At 40.7% G+C, this 20,890-nt stretch overlaps 1 protein-coding gene across 9 annotated transcripts in view; it reads right to left on the bottom strand.

Annotated features, from left to right (window-relative positions):
- fam172a (family with sequence similarity 172 member A) overlaps positions 1-20,890 on the bottom strand; it is a 222,474-nt gene that overhangs the window by 98,391 nt on the left and 103,193 nt on the right. For all 9 annotated transcript variants that reach the window (XM_041787663.1, XM_041787664.1, XM_041787661.1 and 6 more), the window contains exon 8: positions 13,017-13,136. In XM_041787663.1, the coding sequence (XP_041643597.1) occupies positions 13,017-13,136 (120 nt within the window). The remainder of the gene's footprint in view (positions 1-13,016; positions 13,137-20,890) is intronic.

The raw sequence follows: 20,890 nt of genomic DNA, 5'->3' as shown, positions 1-20,890 counted from the left end.
CCCTCTCTGCTGAAGGTGACCTAGGTCGTAACCGGCTGACACACCCAGACACAGCAGGTAAATGAGTGGAAATAACACAGTGGGGACAAGACATCCAATGGAGTACATGCAAGTTTTAGCTGAATGGGACTTTTGGGGATTGAAATTGCATTTTCCGGTAAAAAACACACTCTAAATGAAAGAGTGATTAAACTTTCAACAGTTCAGGGGTTTTATAAGAATAAATTCAAAGCATTTTAGAGATGATTTTTCAAATTACATGAGGTATACTGAGAAGGAGGAAGCTGTGTAAAACCTGGTGGTCTTGGAAAGACTTTTGTTAAAAAATGTGTGAAAAAGAGGCACAGAAGAGAGGTCAGTCTTAGAAAAGAATTGCAGCAAGACAGCAAAGACTGAAGTAGCAAGGCCGATGTGAAGTTGAGGTTAAGAGAGGAGGGAAAATGAAAGTAACTGAATCTGAAGCAAAGGGGAAGAGCAAAGAGTCTGTGAAAGAGACCATATACACAGGGGCACAAGATAAAAGGAAAAAAAATTAGAAGAGGTAAGTTTACAGAAAAGTGTTAGGCAGTCGGAGGGTGTCCAACGGTGTCAAAGTCGCACAAAAAATGAGAATAAAACGAACGTTTTCAAGTACTTGCTTGACATTTTAAAAACAAGGGCAAGGGGCAAACACAGAATGAGCGAGTGAAGGATGATTTCAAAATAAGATGGACGGTAAAAGACAACGAACCGACAGAGAGAGGAGCGAAACAAGTGGACAGCAGTGCCCGACGGGTATTGAGGAGTGAAAGAAAGAGCGAGAGAGGTCTGGAGCAGAGGGAAGGGAAGAGAGCGAGACCTTGCCTCTGAGGCAACGAGCCGAGAGGAACGAGAGAGGCAGACAAAGACGCGCACTGCTCTCACACGGCAGAACAAAGAGAAGAGGTGCATCATGGGAGTCTGAGCCTTGCGCCGAAGCTGACGCCATGCTGGAAAAGCACACAATGGCGCGTATACAGTAATTAAAAGGCAAATGCATAAGCCTTGAAGCCATGATTGGTACATAGATCTCTTTTTTTTTGTCTAAGCATGAAATCCTTGAAGGGCAACGGGGTCAGTTCTCCAAACCAAGAACACGAGCGCAGATACAAATGGAAGTAAATCAAATATTACTCAAACAGAAAACTTAATGAAGGAGTTTAAAAATTCCTGTGAAAACAGGTTGTAAAGAGAGGAAAACCTGAGTCAATGTGCACTGTCCCAGCTGACGCAGATAGTAGGAGGAGAGGGATACTGTCTGAGCAAATACAAGTGAGAAAGTGTAAACAAGCAGGAGGAGGGAGAGTCAGGAGAGGATCGAAGGGTTGAAGTAAAGGGTGCACAGGAAGGGAGAAAGGCTGCTCAATTTTAGCAGACATTCAGGCGAGTTGAGATGCTTGTATCCCGAGGTCTAACTGGAAATCTGACTATGTGCACACATGCATGTATTTACACCCTTTAAAAGCAGATTATATCACGCTATTGTGTTTATCTACAGGCAGCTAGAAAAAGGAGTAAAGAAAATAAAACAGGTGTCGGGGTGAAACTGGCAGTTACTTTTTCAGCTAAAGTGTCAAAATGCAAAGGTAAAGAATGAAAAATTATGCTCTTAACTCTCAATCTACCCTCTCTGACTCTTACTTCTCCCTTTCTTGTGCTCTCTCCTTTCCTCTTCCTCTCTCTCAGTCGGTCTCTCTCCCTTCCTCCGGCAGGTCTGATACGCCGGAGCTGCAGCTGAACTCTGAGTAGCACTGTCTCCGGGAAAAAAAACAAAGTGATCAATGTGAGAAGGCACGGGGCGCTCATGGACAGGCCAATCAATGGTGGAAAGAACCTTGCCCAGGGCCTTATGCAAATGGAAGCACGTCCCGTAACCTCGGGAGTGAACATGCGCACTAGATCAATGGGACGAGGGTAGAACCTTACAGCAAGATCAGCCTCAGCCAGTAAATATGTAATGATGAATCCCCGTAGATTTCACTGAACTCAAATGAACTTCAACTAGCTCGGCTTCTTATATCACAAAGTGGCAGGAGAGACCTCGTGGTGAGGAGGTGGGGTGTAGGGTGGGTGTGGGTTTAAAAGAGCCTTTGCTCTGTGATGTTCTGAGGACAGATGGAGTTTTCGCTTCCTTTTCACCAGGGAGAAAAGACAATAAGGTGAGAGCAGACTTATGAATAGCCCCCTTCAACAATACTTGTTTGAGGTGTAATGATTTTCAATTATGTCACCATGGCAACATCTGTGTGTTTTGAGGGACCAAGGAGAAGAGTGGGTGATGACCTGGAGAGTGTGCTCGACCATTTAAAGCTGTGGACGATCAAACCAAGGACTGGAGATAACTATTCAAAACTAACAAGCGAATAACTGAAGTCTGGAATCGTTCAATCTATCAGACTGAAAAGACAAGGTCTGTGATCACTTGATTATGTGCTGAGACTTATAATTTGTGTTTCTATACATAACAACTAGAGAAAATAAGGAGAAATATAGATACTGTAAAAAAGCAGAGGACGAACACCACCAGAAAGAGGCATTCTTAAACTGAATGTAGAAACCACAATGTATAGAAGCTGTCCTGGAGCATATTGACCGTTCTCCTGTGCCAGAGCTTTAAGTGAGAGCAACAGCGCCATGTCAGCCTCTGGGCCTTGCAGTACACTATAGGAGAGTTTGATCAAAACAAGTGGATACATATATCCCCGAGATTTAAATAGTAGAAAAATGAAAGTGAGTGTTGGTTGTTGGCTGTATTTCAGATGACCTTTCTGACCTCCAACCATTGCAAAGACACAAAAAAAAGTTAGATAAACAAGCATTTTTGTACTGCACATTGCCCCGACTGCTTCCCTTTTGTTAACTGAAACATTATGTAGCACTCTAACAAGGAAGAAGAATGCAGAATATGAGTGATGTAGAATAAAATGGAGTCTATGCATAATATAGAGTTAAACAAACCAGTCAACAACCACCATGTTTTTACTCTTAAAGCAAAGACCCAGTACTTTTTTAAATACCTGAACGTAGTCATACTAGCCGTTTGCAATGGTTGCCAGTAGCGGTTCACATGATGTAGCTACAACATTGCAGCAGTTTTAGCAAACTGGACCATGTGTCTGTACGAAATAAAGAGTAAAAAAAGCTTTTCATGAAGGAAAGATGCTTTCGCTCTTCTGCTGCCCTACTTATGCATGAGTTTGTGAGAGTTATGGGATCATGGTTAGTTGTACTGTAAGTAGTTGTATACAACAGCTGCTAGTGGAGTGATTAGCTCAGACTTAACCAAAGCGGTGTTTTCTGTCAGAACTGGACAACATTTCTGTATTAAAACAAGAGCAAAGAGCCACATAGAGAGCTTTTGAGGATGGAAAAGATGTTTTTTGCTCTTCTCCCAACCTTCTTCGGCATGAGTTTGCGTTCATCACCGGTGGGGCCTGTCAGTGTATCTAATGGCTGTTGCTGTGGTAGCTATTAGCTCGGATGTAGCTGTAGGAAAGTGGCACTTTAATTGAAACTGGACTGCGATTTCTTTTAAAACAAGTACTAAGAGTCACACTGAAAGCTTGTCATGGCAGAGAAGACTTGCTGTCTGACTGACCTGGGCATAAATTTTATTCACAGAGGAGCTCCACCATTTACAACTATGGCATCAGTAGCCTGTCTGCACAGGAGAAGCCCCTGTGTACAAGCTCATTTTGTCTTGTTGCTCTTATTGGCCTGTCATGAATGTGACAAATAAAAAGTTCCTCCAATCACCTTCCAATAACTTAAAAAGTCCTGCCCTTCCCAAATGCTGTCTATGGGAGCTTTCCCAGATGAATGTGAAATGTATGCATGCAGTACATATATGAAACAGTCGATCTGGCATGTCAGGTAAAGTACAAGAACAAGAAACAATGAAAATGGAAGAAAGAAAAGAAAAAAATAGAAAAGGAAAAAGTGAAAAGGAAGAAGTGTACAAATTTGAAACATTAGAATATGGGGTGTCTCTGTAATTGTATAATGCAGGAAAAATGTTTTCATTCAGGTGTCCATAAAATAAATATGCTTAAACAAAAAATGGATGTTTAGGGAGAATGTCGATTTTTCATTTTTTCCCATAATTCTTGAAATTTGGTCTTCTGAAGCCGCAATGAAAAGATGATCCTTTCCATTACATATTTTTCATAAATTACATTGTACCAGTCGTCTTCAGTTGGAGTTCTGGCTTAAGTCATATTTTTGTTATTGCCTTCCAGGCAGCAATACTCAAAATTGCAAACAAACCCTTAGTTTTCTTATTTGTAGATGACAGATTCCAAGAGTTAATCCCAGCTCAAAATAAAGTTTTTTCCATATGTATTTATTAATTCTTAGTGGATATAAAAATGTGGTATTTAAACTGTTGGCTTGATGAAAAAAAATACCCCACCTGCCAGTAGCACTTTATTGTACCCGCCTATGCTGGGAGTAACATGCACTCATAACATCTGCTTCAGCTGCTACAGGACAATTTTCTTCTTCATCTGCTCAGATAAATGTGGAAAAGTGCTCCAAAACTTTGTAGCAAGCACTGTTGGTTAAAATATTGATCCAGTGTACAAATCCGTGGTAGAATGGGAAGAATTTAAGTTAGTTAGTGGACATAACGAGCTGAAAGATGGTTTTATATTATGCGTTCAGGTAACCTCAGTAAACTAGACGACCGTCATAATGTGTTCAAACGTCACAAAAAAAAAGAAAATGTTGGTTTTTGATGAGAAACTTGTGAATAAGAACATTTGTTTGAATTAGAGTGATATAAAATAGATATACTCAGTTTAGACGACTTCTGTTGTAAATATTTGTATTATTTTGTTTTCCAACAAACATAGGAAAGTATCGATAGTGGTATCGATAAGGGCTTGGATGGATAAGGAGTATCGATAAGGGTATATCAATAAAAACAATTTTCATCCCTACTTTTTTGTGCAAGTCTGCATCCATTGGATGAAAGAATAAATAATGAATGCAATAGAAATATATCTTATAGAAGATCAATTATTCTAGATACTGAAGAAATAGCAAGAGAGAACCAAGATGTGAGCAAAGTATTTTCAACCCTTCAATCCTCTCCAGCAGCACAAATGTAATCTAGAAACCAAAGATGCTCCTGAAACATAAAGAGAAACACCAACAAAGGTGAGAATAATGGCAACGTATTGAAGGGAATACTGCACAAAGCCTATTGTGCGAGTATCCTTTTCAGGCAGCAAACCCGCTGTAATTTGGTCTGCGTCATCTGCCTCTAGTCACAATGCAGCACTGCAGCTTTGAAATGGATGGCAAATGAAGGCCATTTGTACATAATCACAGCAGATAGAAGAATTCAGAAGCCCTACACTGTGTTGTTGAGGTGGAAAGAAAGACCTTGGTCTATCTGTGGCAGCCAGCGCAGCTAAGGTTTGGCAAGGGAGGTCTTTTTTTCCCGAAACAAGCAAATCAATTCAAATCAAATCAGCGTGCTAGCCGTGACATTTAAACAGTTCAATTTACATCCTTATGTTAAGAAGAGTCGCTCTCTAAGACGCCTATTCATTCACAAAGAAATTAGACGTCTATATTTCAGACGCTTAATAGAGCAAATATTCTGTAGCTTTACTGAGGAAGAAACCGTGTCTTTTCATGGTGCACAAAGGGCTGGGCTTTGTCTATCATTACGAGCAGAGCACAAAAACACAGAGAGGGATAATATACATAATATAGACAGGAGAGGAAAACAGCACCATGCATGATACGCATATGGATTACTACTTACACGCACATGAAAGCGCGTACCTACGTGCAATCGCATGCACACACTGTTAGTGGTGCTAGTGTATGTCCTGAGGACTGCTGTCCTGCTGTGTAGGCTGGCAGGCACTTTTGTCATGGTGGTCCTTTTGTTTCACATCAAACAAAACGCCACAGCTTTGCATACGGCTTCACTAATTTCTGCTAGTGTGCCCCAGCCATTTATCATCGCCTCTCACCCTCTCCTCCCCTAACGTGGCTCTGATAGCTGCTCTCCACCACGCTGTTCTGCTCAGGATGATACCAGCTTCTCCAGGCTAGGGGTGACGTACACATACGTGAAACACACATGCACAGGACATGCAAGCTAATACAATTTGTGCAAACCCACTCCTAGACCTAGACAGACAAACACACATCAGCACAGGCAGACAGACAGGAAACTGCACTACAACTGCAGCGCTTGCACGCCCGCTAGCTATGGAGAACCTTGAGATAAAAACAAACCTTCTCTTCATCCCCTCCAGAAGCAATAGACAGGCCAGCATTCAGAGTTTTGGAGGCGGTCGAGACGTGCATACAACATTAGATGAGGGGATTTTCAGAGGCTGCTTATGGACAACTTCACAGCAGAGAAGATTTAGTCAACAAATTAAAGCGATTTTTGTTTGTGTGGTGATGAACTCAGGTGAAGGTTGCACTGTAGCTTGAAGAGTATTTCACAGAGATTTAACATAGTTTGACACTGTTTAAAGGTGCAATTCATCTTAGGAGAGTTTCTTGTTTTTGCATTCTGACTATAACTTAGATAATGTTGAAAATTTTGACTTATCTTTTAACTGTGTATTTAAAAAAACAATAGTATCTCTCTGTGATAGTGTCAAAAGCACAACAAAGTGTGATTTAAACATGCAATAATGTCTCTATTTCTTTGTATTTACATCTGTATATTTTGTGGTTTTTAGAAGTGTGCAGTAAAAGGGGCAGAGACTGGAAACAGAAGCTCCATGTGTTCAGAAGGCTGTTACCATGCCAGTCATGGAGCTGTACTGACTGCTGCCAGACCAAGAGTCCTGCACAGGGGGCAGAGCTGGCACTGATTTGCCCTGAGGGTCACAACGACTGGGAAAGGGGGAAATAAGAGGACAAACAAAATGACAAAAAGCATGGGTTGCACATATCATGATGACAGGGAATTTAATGTTTGAGATAAATGAAGATACAAATGAAAATAAGCTTGTCTGGAAATCTCATAGAAGTCTTACAGCGACAGAATAAAGTTGTAAGTTTTTCTAAGTTGTAATCTAACACAAGAACCTTTGTTCTTTGCAGCCTCCTATACCACACAAAATAAACATTCTCATAAGTCTGCAGATGCTTTTTACACTCCCAGCTATGTAGACCAAACTTCTCAGACCCAAACTGATTCACCCGACTGTCTTTCATCTTTCCACACACAACGGTATAGCGATGAAGTCCACAAGGAGTGAAGAAATCCTCCATATCCGTCTGTCTCACCTCAAGCATCTCTTCCCACTCTGACACCTAGCCACAACACGCACATACACGGACACATACATGAATCCAAGGACAAGCGAGAGAGAGAAATAGAAAAGTAGCTATATTCATTATAAGATTGAAACAGATGGCACCAAACAGGAAGTGCAGAGAAAACAGTCTGTATAAGCATTTACAGTATGTATAGAGATGACTCTAAAATCTGTAATCATGTTTGGAGGGGCTGTTGTGGCGGCTGGATAGTTGTCTGGTTAGCACCCACACATTTGTGTACTGGGAGACAGATGCATTCTTACATAAGACCTTATATAATGATGCCCTGTCCTATCCAATAAGAGCGCTCCTTTTTCACTATTTGAGCGGGAAGGTTAGTACAGGTTAGACAACCCTTGCTCAATGCAACCACGACTTACACTTATACATCCAACCTCCCTGCACTCCTCGCAACAACAAGAGATAAAAGACTGAGTAAACTGAGAGGCGAATAGAGAATAGATATTTCAGACTCTTTCTAGGGTTCAAACTTAAAAGTGTCCTGGTGATAAGAGGGAACTGCAAACTTAAAACATTGAGAAGCACGGTCAGTTTTTGTGTGCAGTGAGAAATACAGTCAAAAGCCAGGCTAAAACCTCTCAGATTTTGAAGAGAAAGAATTCTTGCTTCAAAACAAAGTAGCTCAATTGAGAAGAACATGACCCATCTTCCTTTAAAACCATACAGCTGAGAGAGACAGAGAAGGAGGAGCAGGGAGGAGCAGCCTGGCCAAGCATGAAAGCAGATGTCAGAGGAGACTAGAGACTGTAAGGGAGAAACAGGGAGAAGGAGAGATCTGAAAAACAGTGAACTCTGATGGATGGATGGACTCTGTGATAGCCAAAGAATGATGGAGAGGGTAAAAAGGGCAAAAAAGTGTGGGGGTGAAGCACAGAAAGAGCAAGCAGCCTTCCCCCTGCAGCGCCAGCCTCTCTTTCTCTCTTACGCTCTCATTCAAAGGCAGTTAGCTCCTCTTTGATGTATCTATAATTAGTCAGTACACACTGTGAAGTGTTTTAAAAGAAATCAAATTGCAATGAAACACTTGAGCGCTCCAAACAGGGGCTAACATGCTCCGGAGCAAGGGGAGCGAGCAGGAGAAATTAATGGCGGGCCTTTCTGATGTGCTTGATCAGAAATGTATTTATTAACTGCAAAGGGGAGCAGTAATTAACCCGCAGACAGCTTGTTTTCTCTGGGTCTTCTCATGTGTCAAACCGTTCATCCCGCAAGGCTCCACTCTCCACTGGCCTGCCCATGCGCACACACCTCCCTCTCTGTCCCGCTGGACCACTTTCTCCTCAATTAAGTAGATAGTGTGCATGTGCATATATGCAAGCATGTGTGTGAGGATGCAAGAAACACACTAATAATGAGTCAGAAATGAATAGTGGCTGCATTAAATCCCATGTGAAGATTTATAATGCATCTTGTAAAATGCGTGTCTGAGCATCTGAAAAGGTTGAAGTTTTTTGAGTAAAAGCCAGGAAGTTCCAAGAATAGAATGCTGCATGTGAAATCTTCGCAACAAAACCAACACTCTCTTTGGCTTGATTGACTAGGATCACTCCAGATATTGTCTATAAGTTGCTAATAAGTCCAGGTGGGTTGCTTCAAAAATCTATGAATGTACACATGTATTTATGTTAGTGTCAATTTAGTGAAGTTGAAGGAGTTTTAACAGTGATAGGCTGCAGAAGCTGCACTGTTCTCGAGGGAAGCCTAACAATCGCATACTCCAACACCCTGTCACTTAAAGAGAACACAAGGATGTTTCAAGTCACCATTTTGATGTTATCTTCCCCATACAGCCTGTGCTGTATGCTATGTATTTATATATGCACATACTGTATATGAGAGTTTTCACATGACAAGGACATCACATAAAAGAGCGCAGCTAGAACCTCGTTGAGGCCTTTATGCACACAGAGAAAGAGCGAGTCTGACTGAGGGAAACGCAGAGAGACAGAAAGAGACAAATAGAGAGAATAGCTAGTCTTCGTCACACGGCAAGAAAGCCCAGGAGATTGTGAGGCTGTCACGGACAAAACACTGCATGAATATTTAGCAGCCAAATTAAAATTACAAAATACTAAACAAAAAGAGTAGGTGAAAGAGACAGAAAGAAAAAATATTCCTGAAAACACCAGTGGGACAAGTGCCCACCTTTAATCCCCCTGCTAGCCGTATCCTCATTGTGCCGCCTCCCTCCTCTTCCCCCTCCTCAGAAAAGAGGAGAGATATGTCCTGAATAATATGGGATGTGGTGAGTGTAGCAGTAAATCCTTCAGATCAAGTAACTAGCAGACGGGCAATGTAACCCAGCTCTCAGATCATAGAGACGCTTGCAAACACAACCAGCACGGTATGTTAGCCGGCAGAGCTTAAGACAGAACAGTCCTTTCCAGTAAATGCTAACGCAGCTAGCACAGCACGTTGATGGCTGCAAGGAAATGGCTGCAGAAATATCTGAAGCTGCAAATACAAGGGTTAATGTGTAGTTATGTTAAAACAAAACTAGACTGCAAGTGTTTCTAGTCCTCTCATCAGGCCTCTCCTGTATGCAGAAATCAACAAGAGAAAATAAGTTTACATACACTATTTAACTGGTCTTGCAATAAATGGACGAAAGTATTCAGCCACCTGACTATTACACCAACAGGAACTGTAATGACATTGTATTTAAATACATGTACTTTAATATGGTGTTTCCCCCCATTTGTAGCTATAACAACCTTAGCTCTACTTGGAAGGCTTTCCACAAGATTTTGGAGTGTTTCTGTGGGAATTTTTGCCCATTTGTTCTGTAGAGCATTTATGAAGTCAAGCACTGATGTTGGACAAGAAGGCCTAGCCACTAATCGCCATTTCAGTTCATCCCAAAGGTGTTCCATAGGGTTGAGGTCAGGGCTCTGTCCACACCAACTTACCAAACCATGTCTTTACAGCTTAGTCCTTGCTTTGAACATTGGGGTACAGTCATGCACAGTAATAGAAAAAGGCCTTCCCCACACTGTTGCCACAAAGTTGGAAGCATAGCATTGTCCAAAATGTCTTGGTATGCTGAAGCATTAAGATAGCCCTTCATTGGAGATAAGAGGCTTAGTCAAAACCCTGAAAAAAAGCCCCATACATTATTCCTCCTTTACCAAACTTCACAGTTGGCACAATGTAGTCAGGCAGGTCACTTTCTCCTGGCATCCGCCAAACCCAGACTGGCCCATCTGACCGCCAAACAGAGAAGTGGGATTCATCACTCCACGGAACATGTTTCCACTGCTTCAGAGTACAGTGTCCGTGTGCTTTACAATGCTCCATCTGATGCTTGGCATTAGACTTGGTGATGTGAGGCTTGCATGCAGCTACTTGGCCATGGAAACCCATCCCATGAAGCTCTGGCCAGACAGTTTTTGTGCTTACATCAATGCCAGTGGAAGTCCAAAACTCTTCAGCTATGGAATCAGCAGAGTGTTGGTGATCACAGTACCACACTTGAAGTCACTGAGCTCTTCAGAATGATCCATTTTGTATCACAAATGTTTGCAAATGGAGATTGCATGCCTAGGTGATTGAGATGATTTTATACACCTGGGAACAAGTCTGATTGACACACCTATATTCAATAACTACCAGATATAGCTAAATACTTTTGTCCATTTGGTAATTGTAGGAACAAAAGCCTTAAATATAAAATCTGAACTTGATTTTGTGGTTGTCAAGGGAAATAATAACATTAGTAGTTTGAATTCAAAATGCATCATAATAATCAAGAAATTTGACTACTTGTTCTAAGCTTAAAAAAATACTACCTAATCTTAGGACCAAAGTATTGTATGTCTCTCTTCTGTGGCATAAAAGATGCAACAGATGCTAATAGCAAATTAGCAGGGTAGAAGACTCCTAAAAGCTACTCTGACCTATGAGGACAAAACTCTGAGATCACGTTGGCTGTCTGCACTCAAAAGCTCTATTATTACCTAAATAGTCATTAAACTGAAGGAAAGTAATGATCAATACATGTTGCAGATCCCACTGGGACATGCAGTAAACCAAAGACTAGAAAATAAAGCATTAACCTCAAAAGTCTTCATATAACCAACAAAAGACACACTGTGGGCCCATTTTGCTGAAGGGTGCGGTTATAAAACCAAGAGGCTGGTCAAACTTTATTTTCACCCTCCCCTGTGCACCATTAATTCCTTCAAATCCACTTTCCTCCCACCATCTTTCAACCTATCCTCTGTCTCTGTTCAGGCTGAGAGATGCACATGCACTGCAGATCTGGTTTCACAGTGATTTATGGAATTCCTTAACTAACTCATCATTTCACTGGTCTTTGTATGTAAAGGAGGTTGATGGAGTCGAAGGACAAGGGTTAAGAAGACTGTTTACAGAAGTTGACATATTCATAGAAACTGAATGGTATGAATGGAAATATTTTTCAGATTTACCATAGTGCCTGTCTGCCTGAGGTGCCTGCCACATTTTTATTCAGGGAGGAATTCTTACAGGTTGACCAGGATGTACATCTTAATATGTTAGCTTGATGCTAACAAGGCTAAAAAAGATGAGTATTGTACTGACTTAACCTAAGACATAACCTAGTGATGTATAACAGATTGTTTCTTAAGTTAAGATATGATAGTTTCTCAGCATCCCTATGACCTGTAACTCTGTATCACTGGTCACTCAGCTAAAGGGCAGGAGTGGCATTGGTGCTTCTATAGTATTAGCAGCAATATGTTCATAAAGTTTACTGGATAAAACAAAGGGAACATGACAGGCAGCGTCAGTTTTCCAATCACATAAAAGGCAAAAACATAAGAAAAATACTGATGCACTGCCAATGAAAGTGGCAGTGTCTGCACAGGGTGCTGTGCTTGAATGAAACTTGCGACACACAAACAAGAGAGAAACCCCAGGTCACAAAAGTTGAAGGACTTGCATACTCTCTGATTTAGCTGGTGCTCTATAACAAGAGTTTACATGTATTCACAAAGAAATGAATGATTTGGAACCCATTCTTAATCAATAGAAAAGAAAAAAAAAAAATCTTTATTGTCCACCAACAGTGGAAATATGCCTGAGGATCTTCAGATACATATAGCCGCATAAACACATTCAGACTGTCAATAAGACAGACAAACAGAAATACTGAATTACAAATTAAAACTGTAAAATGTATCATGGTTTGAATCTCCTCAATTATTTGCAAAGTTAAGAATGGCAATTAACTGCTAAGATATTTCTTTCTTTCTTCCTAGTCTTATCGATAAATAGTTGAGATGTGTTTCTGTGGTTTGCACACTATTTAACCTGCTATTGGCACAATATTAAAGAGACTGGTTGTCTGTCAAGTGCTGATAGACCACCAGGCACGTTGTACACATTATCCAACTAATGGTAAACACGTTTAAGTAGACTTTCTTCTCTCAGTGTTTGGAAGGGTCAACAACCAAGCACTCATTAAAAAGCTACTGATTTTGTGCCTGAGTCAGTGTTTGAGAATGCATAGTTCTGTGTTGAGTGTTAGGTTTGACTTTAGCAATGCGACCCTGAGTCTAAGTTTGCATAAATTAGGAACATGCAGATAAATATGTGCGTCAGTAATTGCATTAAATGGGCGCACTGTGTTTCAGTTTGTCTTTAGTTGGTGGGGGTTAAGGAAGGATAAGCTGAAAACGAAAAACACTCACCAGCTCGACGAAGGACAGCCCTCCATAGCTGTGGGCAACAATGAAAACATTCTTGGCTTCAGCTTTAGACACAAAGTGGTCCCACACGTACAGCACGTGTTCCTCAGAGGAACTATTTTCCTGCAACACAAAACAAGACAGATTTAGTGTAGCACACATAACATCCTATAAGCTTGAAGACACTTAAAATGCACCCAAGATACTTTTCATCCAAAGAGAGTGAAGCATCAATTGAGTTATCAAACTCTTAGAAATTTAATGCTACAGAATCAAAACCTGCACCCCGGGGCCATCCAAAAACAAAGGTCTGAAAGAGAAACAAAAAGTGTTGGTGGCCCGAGGTGATTTCAGGCAATCAATAAGTCTTGCATATTGCAAATGCCCTAAATGTAAAACTCAATAGGCTGGGTGACGTAACGTTTAAATCTTAATTTGTACCCTGTTGCTAAATCGATGGCCCATCTATACACCAGTAGAGGTATAATGGGAAGACATGAAGGGAAGGTCAAAGGGAAAAAAACAACAAAGACACACTCAGGCAATGTTCTGCAACAACAAAGATGTACACATTTAGGCAATGTTTTGCAACCATGAACACAATCACAACCATACATGGGTCTTCACTCTTCTGTATGCACATGTCCATAAACGCACATGTGCACAAACACACCCACCAGCAGAAGACATGTTTAATTAAGCAGGGATGTAAGCGCTTATCCAGAGCTGGAAAGAACAATAGTAAAGGTACAGGCGAGAAAAGGGCATCCGTTAATGAACTTGTGACATTGATTTGAGACTTTGATTTCCTATCACACTGTCTGCTTCACAATAGAAATCTACAATAGATTCCCACAAGAGCTTGCACTGCACTTAAGGCTCCGTGGGCTAAAAACACCTGTATCCCCAGCACCAATCTATGCTCCACGATACAGGATGCAAACATCACACTCACACAGATAACCGTACACACATATTTCCTTTAATTAGCATACAGATGTATATGAAAAATATGTTGAAATAAACAAACACATGGCCTATGGAGAATGGAGGCTGTTAATTGAGTGTCAAACTCTTCTACGTGACACCAAAACAAATAATTAGAGATATGAGGTAAAGGACAGAGGAAGCGTCATGAGAGACTACACTGTTCAGAAGTACATATGTTTGCATCTTATCATGTAAGATAATAAAGAATCACACTCACAATTTATTTAACATTTAAAGTGTGAGAAGGTAATTAAGAACACTGGATATGATCACACATTACCAGAGTTAGGGCTGAAACTTTACTTTTATTAAAAATTATTGAAGCTTGAGCCTTGATGAGGTGCTTTTTCCTGTGCGTACCTGCGTGCACAGCTTGGCGTGTACGTGCTTGTAGCATTTGATGATGTGCTGATGTGTGTTTTTGTTGCTGTGTTTGTCTAGAGGTAAATTAACCTGTCAGTGTGTTTGTGTTTACTGCTAGATTAGCATGAGGGGGTTGTAGTGTCAGCACCCACCTCCATTCACAGAGTGTGATGCAAGAGCAGGCAACTCAGCTGTGCCCTGCCCTTCTGCCATCACCGCTGTGCAGCGCATGCGTGTAATCATATGTGCACAGAGGGGCTGGCTGGAGCAGAGTTGTCTGTGTGAAAGGCTGTGACATTAAAGTCTTTTGAAGTCGCCCTCCTCTCTCCTCTGCCGTGTCACCCTTCATCTGTGAGACCCTTTTTTTATTAACCTGCCTCTCTTCATCACTCCTACCCTCTTCTTCCTCATTTTTCTCCTCCACTGATGGCACCTGCTTATCTCTATGCACACCGTTGACTGTTTTGTCCAGTTTGTCCACTTGTTATTTAGTAGAGTTGTCACAAAAATAGAAATTTTAATTCTGATATGATTCTGATAATAATCAAACTACACCAATACCTGTTTCCATATCACAGCAACTAAAAATAGAAGTTCAAGCCACCCAATAAGGGGGCATTTCTTGCTTTCGGTTATGAAAAATTGCAAGCAAACTTCTTCACTAAAATTGTAATTTCCCTAAATTATGTGTAAAGTATGACTAAAAATGTTACTCGATAACTCTTTTTCCCATGAGAAAGAAGAAACTAAGACTAGCTAAAAATTGATCTTTGATGACTTAAACTCGGACGAAAAACAAGTTTAGTTCTTGTCAAGTAGAATAAATTGTAATTTAGTTTTTGGCTGACAATCAAATCAATGAAATGTCTCCACTGAGGGTAAATCTGTCCAAACATCATAAATATTTCTGCTGCCATTTACAGTGGTGTGAAAAAGTATTTGCCCCCTTTCTGATTCCTCAGTTTTTTGCATATTTATCACACTTAAATGTTTCAGATCATCAAACCAATTTTTATATTTCACAAAGACAACCCAAGTAAATAGAAAATGCAGTCTTTGAATGATTATGGAATTTCTTTTTGGGGGGGGGTCCAAACCTATCTGGCCCTGTGTGAAAAAGTAATTACCCCTGAACCTCATAACTTGTTTTTCCTCCCTTGGCAGCAATAAGTGAAATCAAGCGTTTGCGATAACGGGTGATGAGTGTTTCTCATCACTGTGGAGGAATGTTGTCCCACTCTTCTTCACAGAATTGCTTTAACTCAGCCATATTGGAGGGTTTTCCGCCATGAACTTCTGTTTAAGGTCACACCACAGCATCTCAGTTGGATTTAAGACGGACCCTGACTGGGCCACTCCTAAACCTTAATCTAGTTTTTCTTGAGCCATTGAGAGGTGGACTTGCAGGTGTATTTCTGGTCGTTGTCCTGCTGCATATCCCAAGAGCGCTTGAGCTTGACGGCACATACTGATGGCCGGACCTTCGCCTTCAGGGTTTTCTGGTAGACAGCAGAATTCATTATTCCATCAATCACAGCAAGTGGTCCAGGTCCTGAAGCAGCAAAGCAACCCATGTTTGACTGTTGGCATGATGTTCTTTTTATCAAATGCTGTGTTATTTTTACGCCCGATGTAACGGGACTCAAACCTTCCAAAAAGTTCAACTTTTGTCTTGTCAGTCCACAGAATATTTCTCCAAAAGTCTTGGGGATCATCAAGATGTTTCTTGGAAAATGTGAGACGAGCCTTTGTGCTCTTTTTGGTCAGCAGTGGTTTTGGCCTTGGAACTCTCCCATGGGTGCCATTTTAGCCCAGTGTCTTTCTTATGGTTGAGTCATGAACACTGACCTTAACTGAGGCCAGTGAGGCCTACAGGTCTTCGGATGTCATTCTAGGTTCTTTTGTGACCTACTGGATGAGCCGTGGTTGCACTCTCAGAGTGATTTTGGTTGGCCGACCACTCCTGGGAAGAACACTGTTCCTTGTTTTCTCCATTTGTGGATAATGGCTCTGACTGTGGTTTGCAGGAGTCCCAAAGCCTGGGAAATGGCTTTGTAACCTTTTCCAGACTGATAGATTCCAATCACTTTGTTTTTTTCATTTGTTCTTGAATTTCTTTGGCTCGTGGCATGATGCGTTTCTTTTTGAGATCTTGTAGCCTACTTCATTTTAACTGACAGTTTCTATTTAAGTGATTTTTTTGATTCAACAAATCTGGCGGTAATCAGGCCTGGGTGTGGCCAGTGAAATTGAACTTAGTTTTCCAAAAACTGTGGTTAATCACAGTTAACTCATGATTTAACAAGGGGGGCAATTACTTTTTCACACAGGGCCAGATAGGTTTGGATTTTTTCCCCCCTTAAATAATTAAATAATCTTTCAAACACTGCATTTTCTATTTATAAATATTGGTTTGATGATCCGAAACATTTAAGTGTGATAAATATGCAAAAAAAACTCAGGAATCACACCACTGTACAACCCATATTTTGCCTATGAAAGTCTGCCTTTATCAGCTGTAAATATTGGCTGTTGGGATCAATAAGTCCGTGGAGTTTTAGACTGGACCAACAGACCTAGTTTAGCTGAAGCCAGGTGAACCCATCAGCCCGTGCGTGAGTCTAAGTCTGCAGTTTAGCTCAGCCTTGCAGTCAGCAGATTGATGGAATATGCTGCAAAGGTAGGTGAACTTCTCTACAACTTCTACGCTCTCACCATTTACAGACAGATTTGATGCAGCAGCCAAGGCATCCTCAAATGCCTGGATCTTTGTTTGGCTTCCCAATGTTTCAGCTAAAATTATTTTTTAGGTATCAGCATACTGGAAATGGGCAAAAATCCAATGTCATGCATCCCTATAAATCTACATATCATTTGGAAAAAAAATCCACCTTAAAAAAAAGAGCATCCTTTGGGACACCAGTGTAGCTCAGTGGATAGAGCAGGCACCCAGGGCAGAGGCTGTAGTCCTAAACACACTGGTCACAGGATTGATTCCTGGTCTCAGCGCATGTTTGTGCATGTTTTTCCGCATTCTCTCTTCCCATGTTTCCGTTCTCTCTAAACATCAAACAAAACCCAAAATCCTTCAGGGCTAACATTATCGTTTGTTTCAAACCTGATTGTTCTCAGAGTATCATCACTGTAAAATCATAATACAGCATGTCAAAGATCAATAAGGGATAATCTTCATTTCTGCCTCCAAAAAAGGAGCTGAAACTGTGAGATGCTTATTTACTGATACATAGTCATTGGGACCACTCATTTAAAAAAAAGGAAAATGTAGGATTCCAGATATAAATTTATTTATGAAAATATAATTAGAAAACATTCACATTGGATACAATTTAAAAAGTACTTTTTTTAAACATGAGAGTGTGATTGAGCCCTTTATGTACGAAACAGGCTATATTTCTTTATTATCATAAATTTATTTCTGTATTTACAGCATATATCAGAACCTTTTTTACTAAACAGAAAGATTTCGGTCATTTTGAGAAAAAACTCAGGGCTTCAGTGATGGATGGCACCCTCTTGCTCCACCTTAAAGCCTTAGTCTTTAACTGCAATCCCTGACATGGACACTTGGGCAGAACTTGCTTCCTGATGTGCCATCACTGTATTTGAATGTGTCTGTATAATCATATGTTCACAGAGGGCTTATTTCCTTTTTCAGGCTTCTAAAGTTCCTGACTATACACAAAACAGCATGATACATAATCTTACTTTAAATATCCACATTACAACAAAAGAGAATATTGCAGACTTATTTTCTATAAATAATAATAACTGAAATAATATTAATTTTTGATGTCATCCTGGTAATAAATGAGTCTCGTCATATTTCTATCACCTCACAAACAAACACACATTCATTGCCTTCACCCTCAGCAGCAGTGTGACTGACTACCTGGCATAGCAGTGTAGTGAATTATCTAAACACAATTTGCATATTGTTGCAATTATTTCCCGGGGTTAATTAGCTGCAGTGGAGCACACCGCCCTGCGAGACCAGCTTCCTGTCACCAGCTCTCACACACTATCTTAGCTTATTTATTTATTTATTTTACTCTCACTGTTTGTGTGTGTTTGTACGTGTGTATGTTGTGTGTGCATCTGCCAGCACTGTCAGAACAGCGTCCCAGCTGCACACCTGTTGCCAACATCCCTCAGCCATGACTGTCAAGGGGATATTTGAGGGTGTGCACTGAATGTGTGCGCGTATTTACTGAATATATAGTGATCCATACGGTCCCTTCAGAGAGCAGAAACACAAATCTGCACCCGAGACAGTCTCAGGACCATACAGTCTCCAGATGCTGATGGCTTACTACTATCAAAAGGAAATAAAAATGGCGGCGCGAGCCAGAAAAAAGAATATCCAGTGAGCCATAAATACAGTGCATTCAGACACCCTTCACTCTTTTCAATTTTATGTCTCAGCCTGATGCTACAGTTGAAAAAATATTTTTATTGTCATTAATCTGCACTCAGTACCCCATCATGACAAAGTGAAAACAGAAATCTAGAATTTTTTACAAATTTATTAAAAATGAAACACTGAAATATCACACTGACATTCAGAGCCTTTGCAAAAACACTTGAAATTTACCTCAGGTGCCTCACATTTCTCTGGTTCTTTGCTGAGATGTTTCTACACCTTGACTGGAGTCCAACTGTGGTGAATTAAATTAATTGGACAGGATTTTGAAAGGCACACACCTCTCTATAGAAGGCCTTACAGCTGGCAATGCATATCAAAGCAAAAACCAAGCCATGAGGTCAAAGGAACTGCTCGCAGAGCTTAGAGACAGGATTGTTGCAAGGCACAGATCTGGGGAAGGCTACAAAAAATTCTGCTGAACTGAAAGTTCCAAGAGCACAGTGGCCTCTGTAATTCTCAAATGGAAGAGTTTTGGCAAAACCAGGAGTCTTTCAAGAGTTGGTCATCCAGCCAAACTAAGCAATTGGAGGAGAAAAGAGATGACCTAGAACCTGACGGTCACTGACTGAGCTCCACAGAGCCAGTGTGGGGATTAGACAAATTTCCAAAAGGACAAACATCACAGCAAACTCCAGGCTTTCATGCGTTTTGCACTGAGGAGAGGCTTCCATCTAGTCACTCTGCCATAAGCCCAGATCTGATGAGGGCTGCAGAGATGGTTGTCCTTCCGGAACGTTGTTCCATCTCCACACAGGATCTCTGGAGCTCAGTCAAAGTGACCATCAGGTTCCTGGTAACCTCTTGCACTACAGCCCTACTCCCACAGTTTATCAGTTTGGCTGGATGACCATCTCTTGAAAGAGTCCTAGTTGTGCCAAAACTCTTCCATTTGAGAATTACAGAGTCCAATGTGCTCTTGGAACTTTCAGTGCAAAAGATTCTTCTGTAGCCTCCCCAAGATCTGTGCCTTGCAACAATCTTGTCTCTGAGCTCTGCAGGCAGTTCCTTTGACCTTATGGCTTGGTTTTTGCTCTGATATGCATTGCAGGCTGTGACTCATTCTACAGTTCAAGAGAAACAGGAGGAACCTGTGACTCATTCTACAGTTCAAGAGAAATAGGAGGAACCTGTGACTCATTCTACAGTTCAAGAGAAACAGGAGGAACCTGTGACTCTTTCTACAGTTCAAGAGAAACAGGAGGAACCTGAGCAAAATTTCTAGTATTGTTGCAAAGGGTCTGAATATGTATGTCAGAGTGATATTTTAGGTTTTTATTTTTAATTAAGCTGCAAAAATTTCTAAAATTCTGTTTTCACTTTGTCATTAAGGGGTGCTGAGTGTAGATTAATGAGATACATTTTTTTCAACTTTAGCATCAGACAGGCCCTTTACTGCATGTCTCTCCCCATTCTCTACCCCATTTCTAAGTCTATCCACCGTCCTTCCTCTATCAAATAAAGGCATGAAAAGGCCCAAAAATAAATCTTAAAAAAAAAAAAAAAAAAAAAAAAAGTCATGAGGGTGGGAATACTTTCTGAATGCACGATATTGTAGGGTATTGAGTATTAATTTTGAAGACAGCAATCTGTTGGTGGAGTTTGACAGGCTATGCTATGGATTTCAAAATTATATTGCCACATATTCACAGATAAGATAGACACCTACATACAGACACTAATGTGCATTTAATGTCAATCATCACTAAATCATATGCACACAGCTTCTTATAGTACGACTTTATGTGAGTAGCTTTATCCCAGTGCTTGTTAAAGTGATGTACACTCAATGAACAGACAAGGACATTTATATATGTATTAGGCTAAGGTGATGTCTACAGTATTGGCATATGAAAATGTCTAGAGTGGGACACTGGAAAGAATGATGATAGTGTTGTTGTAAGTGGTGGCGGCAGCTGATTAAACTGTAACCATGTCTAAAATGACCACAAACCTCAAAACTGTGACTGAAGAGAAGAAGAGTGATATAAAAGGAGAGCACTGTGATGCTGAACAGCATGAGGGAACTGTTCAGGCTTTTAAATCTTATTTTTTTTAAAAATGTATTATAATGGGAGAGGAC

This window comes from Cheilinus undulatus, linkage group 5 (genome assembly GCF_018320785.1).
Source record: "Cheilinus undulatus linkage group 5, ASM1832078v1, whole genome shotgun sequence".
NCBI lineage: Eukaryota > Metazoa > Chordata > Actinopteri > Labriformes > Labridae > Cheilinus > Cheilinus undulatus.
Note: the sequence above shows the minus strand (reverse complement) of the source record. Positions and strands in the feature narration are given on the sequence as shown.